Raw genomic sequence first — 11,290 nt, 5'->3', positions numbered from 1 at the left:
TCCTCAGCCCTGGCACTAGGGGCTCTTGTCCTGCTCTTTCCCATCATTTGCTCCCCTAAGAACTTAGTCAAAGGGTTTCAGGCCCCATACCTGGAGCTCGGAGCAGTTATGGGCAAGCAATTCTGTTTCTATCCAAACTTGTTTGTTTATTTGTTTATTTGTTTGTTTGTTTATTTATTCATTCATTCATTCATTCATTCATTCATTCATTTATTTGTTTGTTTATTTATTTATTTGTTTGGTTGTTTATTTGTTTATTTATTTATTTATTTATTTATTTATGCAGCCCCTCTCTGAAAGGGAGATGGGAATCTGTTCTCCCAGGGAGTACAGGTCAGACCCTTCCAAGACACAGCCTCACCACAAGTCTTCCTAGACCGGACCAAGCCAGCCTGACACATGTAAGGGCTGGATTGCCCTTGGACTGATGACGCTCTCTTTGGGCCTTGGGTTACTATCTAAATGGTAATATTTCTTGGCAGCACACTGGATAGAGTGCTAAGTCTAAGTCTAAAGTCAAGGAAAACCTGAATTTGAATCCACCCTGAGCCACTTCCTAGCTGAGTGACTCTGGGCATATCACTTACCCTCTCTCTGCCTCAGTTTCCTCAACTGTAAAATGAGGATAATAGCACTCTCCTCTCAGGTTGATTGGGAGGATAAAATGCACGAATAATTGCAAAGCACTTCACACACGTTGGGTGCTTAATCAGTATTTATTCCTTCCTCCTTCCCTATCTTGCCCAGATGTAGAGTCCCTCCTCCCACCCCCCAATACGACTCTCTCCGCTTCCAATCCTGACGGCGAGGGGGGGCGCCTGGCTTGAGTGGTTTCCCTTTCCACTCTCCATCTGCCTCTCCTCGTTTGCATCCCTCCCCTGGGCTGGCTTCCCCCGCCACCACCCGGATCCTGGGCCCTCCTCGAGGGGCAGACTCCTCCAGCTCCCCAGACTTTGGTCGTCCCTCCCAGGATGTGCCCCCTTCCCCGCGAACTCTCCCTTCTCTAGCCTCCCCCGGCCCTGTCGGGGAGCTTCTTCCTATCCCTCACATTTCCTCGCCCTCACGGCTTCCTACTTCTCCATAGAGATCCCAGCCTCCTCCCAAGAGCTGAGGCGTCCCATCCCTCCAACCCAAGCTCGGCCCTTTCCCCTGCCATCGCAGCTTTCGCTAGGATGGGAAAGGTTTCCCCAGCAGAAGCCGGGTTGCCTAGTTTTCCCCACGAGTGGGCGGAGCCTATAGCATGAGGCATGGCCTTTGCGAGGCTGTGGGCGGAGCTTCCCTCGTCGGCGGAAAGGAGGGAGGAGGGGCCTCTGCTCCGGGGGCGGGACCATGGGGGTCGGTCAAGCTCCGCCCCCTCGTCGGCCCTAGCCGTTTATAAACGGAGCCCACCCAGGCGTCCGGTCCCCCTCTCAACCCAGAGGAGAAGCGTCCGAAACAGGAGCGGATAGAGGAGCGGCGCCTCCTGGAGGATCGGCCTCAGATCCAGGAGACCCCGAAGGCCGGCCGCAGCCATGACCCTCCGCCACCTTAGAAAGCTGCAACAGAAAGAAGAAGCAGCGGCCGCGCCGGACTCTACGTCCGCTGCCCCGGATCAGGGGGCGGCCCCGGCCCCGGCCCCAGCCCCGGCCCCGGTCGCCTCCGCAGGGGAGGAGCTGTACGCCGCGCTCGAGGACTACCACCCGGCGGAGCTGTACCGCGCTCTGGCCGTATCTGGGGGAACCCTGCCCCGCCGCAAGGTGGGCTCAGTCGGCTTTCTCCTCGGCCCCCCCCCTGCCCCTGCCTCTCCGGCGTCCCCTTTCCTCCTTTCTCCATCGGTCTCTGGCATCCCCTCACCCACTCCCCGGCCGCCTAGCCTAATTCCCCTCGCCTCCCATCCATCGCGCACGGCCCTGGGACCCCTAGCCCTTTCCTTCCCTCCGACCCCTCCCCTCCCGGCTTGGGACTCTTCTCTCGCCTCTCCCCTACGTGCCCAGTTCCCTCCCTTCCCTTCCCCACTCAGGACTCCTCCCCTCCCCCTTCCTTACTCGGGACTCCTTCCCCTGTCCCTGTTCCGAACTCTTCTGTAGCCCCTTTGACCCGATTCGTACTGCTTCCCCGCTGGCCCTCTGGGAAAGCTCCTTAGGGACGCCGAGCTGGGGCTTGGCCCGCCCGGAGTCCTAGGGGTCCCTCAATAGCGGTCTGAGACACCTCCCTGAGGCCAAGGAGGGGGCAGCGGCGGCTGTTCAGGGTCTGGGCTGGAGATCGGGTTCTGGGTTGGAGCAAACCTTTGGTCTCGAGCAGAGGGTGTGGGGGGTTGTCCTAGCCTGCCGCCCCAAGGCGGGGGTGGGGGTGCTGTGGGTGGAGATCTGGAGCCGCCGAGTCCCCTATAGTGGCCCCCCAGTCTCTTCTCCAGACCCGCCGGGAGGGGGTAGGGGGGGGTCTGTCTCTGGGGCAGGAAGGATGCGAACCACGCCCTTCTTCCCCGGCCCCACCTCCAGCCCTCTGGAGCTCCTCTTTAGCTCTGGGTCTGAGGGAACTGGAAGACTCAGGAGGGAAGGAGTCATCTAGCTGGCTCCCCAACTGGGCACTCTTCGGGTTAATAAGGTGGAAGGGGAGGACTTTGATCTGGGCCGGGCTGGGGGGGGACATTCGCCGCAGAAGCCCCGCGCCCCGCCCCCACCTGCACCGCCCCCTCTCCCCTACCCCCTACAATGAATAGCTTGTTGCTCGTTGAGAATTTGCATTTTATGAAAATCAGATTGGGGAACAAAGAGGGCTCTCTCTCTGCCACCCCCACGTCGAAGTTCGAGGGACCCCTGCCCCGGGCTACTTCTTTCCGGGACTTTTGGGGGAGGGGCAGAGAGGGGGCCTCTAGGAGCGGAGAGGGAGGCGAGTGGAGTAGGGACAGATGTGGTGAGGGCAGGATTAGTGGGGGCAGACAGCGATCTGTTAGGAGGAGGCATTTCCAGTTCGGGGGAGGCTGAGCATGTTGTTCACCAGCTCCAGCTCCACTGAGCACGCTTGAAATCCCACCTCCAAACACACAACTCTGGGGGAGAGGCGACGCCGCCCCGCGTTGGTCGCAGCCGTCCCCGAGATCTTCAGCTCTGGGGCAATCCGGGAGAGCCCCCACGGCCCTGGAGCTCCGGCTTGAGAGAGCCTGGTGCCAGGGTGCCAAACGCGGCCAAACATTGACTCCACCAGGAAAGTGGAGGTTCTGGTTATGACTGTGACCCTCGAGCCTTCCCAGGTCCGAACGGGGCTCTGCCTCGTCTGGCAAAGGCCCCTTTTGTTCTTCTCCCATTTGGGGGGTAGAAAGATTTGGATCCGAGTCCCAAGTTGGCTACCTAGCGCTGTGTGCCCTGGCCCGGCCATTCAACTTCTCTGAGTCTCCCTCTGATATCTAATGAAGCAAAGGGTCGGGCTAGGCCAGCTCCGAGGCTCCTTCCAGCTCTAAATGCTGGGATCCCGACGCCTCTGGCCAGCCATGGGAGGCTCTTTGGCCCAGACACCATCAGGGCCCTTAGCTGGTGCTTTGGACCTCTGGAGGCTTCCCTCTGCCCTTGTGTTCATGCCCTGAGCCGCCTGTTGGTCACAGACACTCCAGAAATATCTGTGGGGAGCATGGCTGCTGGAGGCAGACAGGATGACCCATAGAGAATGTGGGAGCACCTTTGGCCATGACTGTCTCCATTCCTCGGTTCCTCCCAGAGAAGAACTAAGGATTACGGAGGGTAGAAAGTGGGCAGGAGCAGAGTCCTGAACTGCTGGCACCTGGGGAGCCGAAATCAGCTCAAGGGTCTCCCCTCAGTGTGGTCCCTCCTGACCCCTCTCTCCTTCTCCCCTAGGGCTCCGGTTTCCGATGGAAAAGCCTCAACCAGAGTCCTGAGCAGCAACGGTGAGCTGGCCTCGCCTTTCCCGGGCTCCATTTAGGGAGGAGTGGGCCAGGTGGGAGAGTGGGCTGAGGGAGGGGGGTGGCAGACAAGAAGAGAGTGGGAAGGCTTGAGTCACTGGGTGTTCTACAAAACACCCTTCTCCCCCCCCCCCCCCCAGCATTTGCTGCCACATCCCTTTGGCAACTTTGGGGGCTGGAATGGGAGGTGGAGAAGCCAGGAAAGAGGGAGAAAAGGGGTTGCCTGCAGAGCTTGGGGAGTGGGGGCAGAGAATGAAAACAACGCTGCCTGACTGCCTGTCTGCCTGCCTGCCATCCTCCCACCCTAACTGATCTTCCCGGAGCCAGTTCAGCCTAAAATCTAGAATACTGGACTGGAGAGGGCGTTCTGCTGCTTTTATGAGCCGTGCCTGAGGCGAGGCATTGACCCCTATTTTCCAGATGTAGAAACTGAGTCTCAGAAAGGTTAATGTTGGTCACCTACTGCACAGAAGTGATAGGAAAATCCAGATGGGTGATGTGTGTGAAAGAGGGAATGATGCCAGGCTCAATTGGAGCACCCTGTTGGTCTCTGGTGCCTCAGGCCACTGGGGTCCCTTCTGGAACCTCAGAAAAGGATCCCACAGACCCGAGAACAGGCGTCTGGTCGCTCTGTGGGTGCCTTTCCTGGGAGAGATGAGAAGAAAGAGCAAGGAGGGAGTAATGCCATTCCGCCCAGGGAGAGGGAAGAGTCTGTGGAGCCACAATGTCCTAGTCACTGGGAGACTTTTCACTCAACCCAGAGCTCTGAGGAGCCCTCCAGGCCCATTGAGTTCTGTGGGAGGGGTAGAAGAGAAGGAAGAAAGGGGTGGACTGGGGGTGTGTGTGCGCAAAGGAAACTGGTGGGTCTGGCCCAGCTCCAAACCATTGTGTCCAGCCATTCAGCTCCCCCACCGTCCGGGAAGGGGCTGGCGGAGCCTGTTCTCCTCCCATCCCAGCCCGTCACATCTGGCACACTTCCCCCAACCCCCTCCTGCTTTTGCAGCAGGAAGGCCCAACCACAGCTGGGCAGGGCAGGCTGGGAGTTAGGCTGCGGTCTCCTGGACTCCTGGGTCTGGGGCCCCTGGAAGGAATGGTGGGAGCCCCTGTGCCCACCCCCAGCTCCCAACCCCGTCCCCTTGTCTCCTGCAGGAAAGTGCTCACCTTGGAGAAGGAGGAAAACGAAACCTTTGGCTTTGAGATCCAGGTGGGGCAAGAAAGTGGTACTGGATTGGGGGGGGGGGCTGCCATGGCTCTGTGAGCATGGAGGACCTGACGGCCTGGGGCTTGTTTCAGACCTATGGCCTCCACCATCGGGAGAAGCAGAAAGTGGAGATGGTCACCTTTGTGTGCCGAGTTCACGAGGCCAGCCCGGCCCAGCTGGCAGGACTCACCCCAGGTGAGGATTGGAGCCTGGCTGTGGAAGCGGGGCAGGAGCAGGGCCAGGGCCAGGGCTCTTCTTTTCCCAAGAAGGTGTAAGGAAGGCAGGGCCATGGGGAGACCAAGGCAAAGCTCCATCGCCATCTCCATACCTCTGGGACACCAGACAAGGCATCCATCCACATCTGCCCTGAGTTCCACCATGGAGAGGGGAAGAAGAAGGTGAAGGCTCTGCTCTCCCGCTTTCTTGGGGCTCGCCTCGCCTCGCCTCCTCCTAGTCATTTTGTGAACTGGCAGAACCAACAGCAGGGCTGCTGGGTCGGACATGGGGTGCAAAATTCCCAGAAAGTTCCCCTTCTTCAATGAGAGGAGGGAGCTGATGCGCTGGTTTTCTCCTTTCTGTTGGGGTGGCTTCAGCCCAATTGCCCTGGCCCTCCCAGGGGTCAAAGGAAGAATCCAGAGCCTCTGCTCCCATGACAGGTTAGGCCTTGGTTGGATACTAGACTAAACAAAGTCACTTCCCATCTGGTCCGAGGTTGGAAATGAAGTCTTTTGGGTCACTCAGTGGATAGAGAGCCAAGTCTGGAGATGGGGGGGGGGGGTCCTGGGTTCAAATCTAGCCTCAGACACTTCTTAGCTGTCCTTTAATCATTGTGTGCCTCAGACAGCTGCCTCACAGGGTTGTTGCAAGGGTTAACTGAGGCCATCCCTAGCACACAGAAGGCCTTGGGGTCAAGGGTTTTTTTCCGTCCCTGCTGATGTAAAGCCCAGACAGGCCTTTTGCTTCCCAGTTTAGTGTTCTCTTCAGCTGTTTCTCCCTCCTACCCAGCCCTGCTGAGAAATGGGTCTTCTGACAAGTTGTGGGCTGGGCAAATAACCAAATCCGGGGGCCGAGGAGCCTGGAAAGGACTCGGCCTTCCTGGAGATGGGCCTCTCTTAGGCCCGTATGGGGTGGGCAGAGGCAGCATCTGGCCCTGTTCTCTTCACTGGGAAACCTGAGATGGAAAAGCAACAGAGAGAGAACCTGGGGCTAAGAGAAAGCAACAGCTGTGCTAGCCAGTGCCAGGTGGAGGGGGCAGCACTTGGGGTGGTTGGGTTTGGGCAAGGTGCAAGGGGGAGGGAGAGCTGGCTTCCCTGGCAGGTGGTAGAGGTGAGAACTTGCTCTGGGCTACTCTCCAGGTGTCTGAAATAATCGCCTCCGCCCTTCCGGGTTAAAGAAGGTTCTAGAAAAAAGAAACTTTCTAGGGTGGGGGAGGCTGGCTGCCCCCTCCTCCCCTAGCCATGGCAAGGCCCATCTGGGCTGCCCTGCTCAGTGCAAGGACTTCTCCTGAAGGCCCAGAGCCCCAGGTGTAGGGGTGGGACCCTGGACAAGCCACTGGCCCTTCTCAGAAGGAGGATGTAAACCCATCTGGTTCAGCCTCTCCAGGAGGTTGGGAGGGAAGCAGAGGCATTTTGTAAATTAAGCCATAATGAATTATCTGTGCTCCCCAGGAGACACTATCGCCAGTGTGAACGGACTCAACGTGGAAGGGATCCGGCACCGGGAGATCGTGGACATCATCAAAGCCTCCGGCAACGTCCTCAGGCACGTGCAGGGGGAGCAGAGTGGGGCTCAGGGTTTCAGGCCCCTCCAAAGCCCAGGACAGAGAGAGCCCGAGTGAGGGGAAGGGGCCTCCCCCTACTCGACTGGCTTTCAGGCGGCCCCACAAGGGCTCTGAGGGATTCGAACTTGCAGACTGAGGGGCCAGGAATAAACTGGGAGAATGAGCAGAAGCCTGACGGGAAAACTTGGGGCGTTTAGGCCGAAAGGAGCTAGGAACCTGGCTTTGGCAGAAGGGTCCAGTGGGAGAAAAGAGCAGAGGCAGGTGGGGAGGGGGGAGCAACACGGGGAGCCTCTAGGCCAGGAACCATGGCGGGCAGGAAGTGGTGCTGGGATCCCAAGGATCTTGGGGCTCAGGGTAACCCACGGGACCCGTTCCTCCTTCCCCTCAGACTGGAGACAGTGTATGGAACCTCCATTCGGAAGGCGGAGTTAGAAGCCCGCTTGCAGTATCTGAAGGTAGGGGAGGTCCAAAGAGCACCCCCCCCAAGAGGCCTTGACTTCCTCTGCCCTGGGATTCTTGGGGTTCCCCCAGTCCGTCCTTGCCAATTCCCCTCAATCGGGGCCCTCCCCGACCCCTGTCTGTCGATCTGTCCACCCAGAGTCGAATGAAGGGGGGTGCCCTCTTTTGCAGCAAACTCTATACGAGAAATGGGGGGAATATCGATCGCTGATGGTGCAAGAGCAGCGGCTAGTGCATGGTGAGTCTCACCCCAGACTTCCAAGGGGGAAGAAGGAAAGGCACCAGGTCTGGCCCTGAAGGGACGATTTGCTTAATATCCCTTTCGGGAGGGTCGTCCTGGCCCAGTGGGGCTCAGCCCTCAAGCCTCTCTCTGCCCCGCCCTTCTTCCTGCTCAGGTATCGTGGTGAAGGACCCCAGCATTTACGACACCTTGGAGTCCGTCAGATCCTGCCTGTACGGCGCGGGCCTCCTCCCCGGCTCCCTGCCCTTCGGCCCCCTGCTTTCGGCCCCCAGCAGCTCCCGCAGCAGTTCGGGTCGGGCACGCGATGGCTCCGATGACTCAGTGTACCACACGTGCTTCTTTGGCGGGGCGGAGCCCCTAGCCCTGTGCCCTCCGGCCTCCAGCCAGGCTCCACCCCCGCCGCCACCACCGGCCCCCCGGCCCCTGTTGAGTCGCAGCGCTAGCGTGAAGTGCCCGGGCCCCGGCGGGGGCGGGGGTGGCGGCTCCCTCGGCCAGATGTGGACAGAGGCCCGGGAGCAGGGCTTGTGCGGCCCCGGGCTGCGCAAGACCAAGTACCAGAGCTTCCGGCGGCGGCTGCTCAAGTTCATCCCCGGACTGAACCGCTCCCTGGAGGAGGAGGAGAGCCAGCTGTAGGGGGTGGGGAACGCGGGGGGAGGGGGGAGCCTGAAGTTATTTATTTATTTATTCAGTAGAGGAGAGTGCGGACTGAGGCAGGCGGGGCTGGACCTGACCCTCCCCCCACTCTCAGACCCTTTGGGGTGAGCAGCGGAGAGAGGCGCTTGGGTCCCAGCCTCGGGGCTCTCCTGACAGTCCCAGGAGGAGAGGAGCTGGGCGGTTGGCAGGCTAGGCTTGGCCTGGACGATCTGTGTCTGGGGCTTCCTTGAGGGGGACATAGTGCCTTGTGGGGTCGCCCTTCACCCTGGATGGAGTTCCAAGAATTTTGCCCCACGCGCTGTCCGCTCCCCCGATGTACTGTGCCTCTCTCCTCCATCCCAACTCCAGGGGGAGGGAGAGGGAGACCCCAATTCTCCCCCTCCTCTCTGCTCCCTCCTGGGGCCAAGTGGGAATGGGTCGAGTTTCCGTGGCTTCTGGGGCTGCTTCTAGGTCCTCCCCTTTCTCCTCTGCCCTTGGCCACTGGAGGGCTCGGGCCGTTCATCGGTGAAGTCAGTTCACTTGTACTTGGCAAGGCAGTCCAGGGAGGACGACCCCGAGAGCCCGCCAGGAACTGGGAAGGAAAGAGGACTCTTCCCGGAGCTTTCTCAGCCCCACCTGAAGGACTAAATGGGGGAGTGGGGTGTGGGGGAGACCAGGCTGTTTGAATGTTTGCCATATCGTTGTTTCTGAAGGATAAAGTATGAACAAACTAACGTTCTTTCTTCTCAGTTCTTGTTGCTTGTTGACTCCTGGGGGAAGGGAGGGAGAGGCTCTCCTGACACAGTTGCCCACATTTTGCATCTCCTTTGCATCTTTCCTTCCGCTTTTGGACCGGGCCAGCGCCCATTAGGTAGGGGGAAAGCCGTGCTCAGGAGACATTGGAAAGGCTCAGTTCTATCCATTCCCTGCTCTTCTGTCTACACCATGAATCCAGTTCTGGGTTTCAGAGAGATTCCGGTTCTAGGCCAGCTTTATGAAAGGCTCTATCTAAAGGAGTTTTGTTTTTTTTTAAACCCTTATCTATATTTTAGGTATGTATCTAGGTGTTATGTATTGGTTCTAAGGCAGAAAAGTGGTTAGGGCTAGGCAATGGGCCTGAAATGACTTACTCAGGGTCACACAGCTGGAAAGTGTTTGAGGTCAGATTTGAACCTAGGACCTCCCATCTCTAGGCCTGGCTCTCAATCCTCTTCCCAGGAAAGTTGCATAAATCGATTAAAGGAAGGCTGGGAACTATTTTTTTTTTAATGTTCTGAGGGGCAGCTAGATAGCTCAATGGATAGAGTGTCAGGCTCTGAGTGGAGAAGACCTGAATTCAAATGTGACCTCAGACACTTCCTAGCCGAATGACTGCACAAATTTTACCCCATTACCTAGCCCTTGCCAGTCTTCACTGGCTTAGAATTGATAATAAAACAGAAGGTAAAGGTTTAAATTTAGACTGTTATCTAATCATTGATTTTCTTAGTAATCCTATGTAGTTTATGTATTTTAAAACCGAGGAGTCCATGACACACGAAAAAGTTAACCCCAGCTCTAAAGGTCCAACCCTATTCAATCCATTTTCTTCTTGTCCACACATAAGTAATCCATGTTTGAAAGACATGGGTTCAAATCCTGATCTACTTTTTACTTCATTTGGACAAATGCTCAGGGTGTGGCATTTATTTCTCTCTGGGTTTCCATTCCTTTAAGCAATATCACTTACAAAAAGCTTTTTCCTTTTTCCTCCCCCATTCAGGAAAGTCTTTCCCTGCCCTGCCTCCAGTGCTCTACACCACTTTGTAGGAATCTTTTATAGCTATCACTTTCTGACCTCTAGAACAGTTGGGGTTTATGTCCTTACAGTAAGCTGCTCCTCCAAGAGGAAGGGAGCAATCATTTAAATTGGGTGTGTGGGGTGTGCAGCTAGGTGGCTCAGTGGATGGAGAGTCAGGCCTGGAGAGAGGAGGTCCTGGATTCAAATTTGTCCTCAGCTACATCCTAGCTGTGTGACCCTGGGCAAGTCCCTTACCTGAATTGGCTACCCCTTCCTTAGTGCTCTTCTGCCTTGGAACAGATACATAGGATTGATTCTAAGATGGAAGATAAAGGTTAAAAAAAATAATTATGGGAAGCATCTAGCATGGTGGTACTGACAGTGATTCTTGAAAAGTATTTGCTGAAGCAAGATAACAGTGGATAGTGTCAGATCTGGAATCAAGAGGTTCTGGGTTCAAATGTGTCTGGGACACTTCCTAGCTATGTGATCCTGAACAAGTCACTTAACCCCAAATGTCTAGCCCTTGCCACTATTCTGCCTGAAAGGGAGAGAGAGAGAGAGAGAGAGAGAGAGAGAGAGAGAGAGAGAGAGAGAGAGAGAGAGAGAGAGAGAGAGAGAGAGAGAGAGAGAGAGAGAGAGAGAGTCAGGCTATCTCTTTTCCCATGAGATCCAGGAGTCGCTGAGTGATGAATCTCAATTTCATTGATGAGTTTTTTTGAGGAAAGTCTCTCCAAGTTTAAAGAACTTTGGCTCTCAAATCAGAAGACCTCTGGCTTGAATGCTCTGAGTATGACTTTGGACAAGTCACAACCTCTCAGCCTCAGTTTTCTTATCTGTAAAATAATTTTACTTGCACTCACAGACTTGAGAGGAAAATGCTGTAGAGATGAGCTACTCTTTGAATAGAGCCTCCATTATCCTGATCCAGGACCCCAGGTTCTAAGCTAATTGGTTGGGTTTAGAGTTCTTTGCTGGGCTACCTGTGTCTTCCCATCCCCCTCTGGGTCTCACCTGAAACAAAACAGTTGGGTAGGGAAATGAAGCTTCTACAGGAGCTGGGGTTGGCCCTTATTTGAACAGCTGGTCTGCGGTGGTGGTGAACCTCTCCAGCTGGGAGGAAGGGGATGAAGAACTAAAGGAAGAGGGGAGGTCCTTGCAGTCTCTAGGGAGTATTATTAGGTGGTACTGTTAGTTCCTTTGTTTCCCAGAGTCCCACGCTCCTGGATGGCCAGCTGCCAGGCGATCTCTAAGCACCTTCAGAGTGTTGCTAAACTGGTGGGTGAGAAATAACTAATCCTCTT

General features: G+C 56.4%; 1 protein-coding gene across 2 annotated transcripts; it reads left to right on the top strand.

Annotated features, from left to right (window-relative positions):
- Positions 1 to 912: 912 nt before the first annotated feature.
- TAMALIN (trafficking regulator and scaffold protein tamalin) lies at positions 913 to 8,940 on the top strand. Of its 2 annotated transcripts, none has more exons than XM_001363037.4 (8): positions 913 to 1,736; positions 3,828 to 3,877; positions 5,042 to 5,096; positions 5,186 to 5,288; positions 6,761 to 6,854; positions 7,262 to 7,328; positions 7,504 to 7,570; positions 7,728 to 8,940. In XM_001363037.4, the coding sequence occupies exons 1-8, from the start codon at positions 1,512 to 1,514 to the stop codon at positions 8,204 to 8,206; spliced, it is 1,140 nt and encodes a 379-aa protein (XP_001363074.2). In that variant the 5' UTR covers positions 913 to 1,511; the 3' UTR covers positions 8,207 to 8,940. The 2 variants fall into 2 exon arrangements, with proteins under 2 accessions (XP_001363074.2, XP_007502884.2); XM_007502822.3 differs by lacking the exon at positions 913 to 1,736 and adding an exon at positions 2,509 to 2,583.
- The last annotated feature ends 2,350 nt before the right edge of the window (positions 8,941 to 11,290 follow it).

Source organism: Monodelphis domestica, chromosome 5 (genome assembly GCF_027887165.1).
Source record: "Monodelphis domestica isolate mMonDom1 chromosome 5, mMonDom1.pri, whole genome shotgun sequence".
In the NCBI taxonomy this organism is placed as follows: Eukaryota; Metazoa; Chordata; class Mammalia; order Didelphimorphia; family Didelphidae; genus Monodelphis; species Monodelphis domestica.
This window is presented reverse-complemented; position numbering and strand designations above follow the sequence as displayed.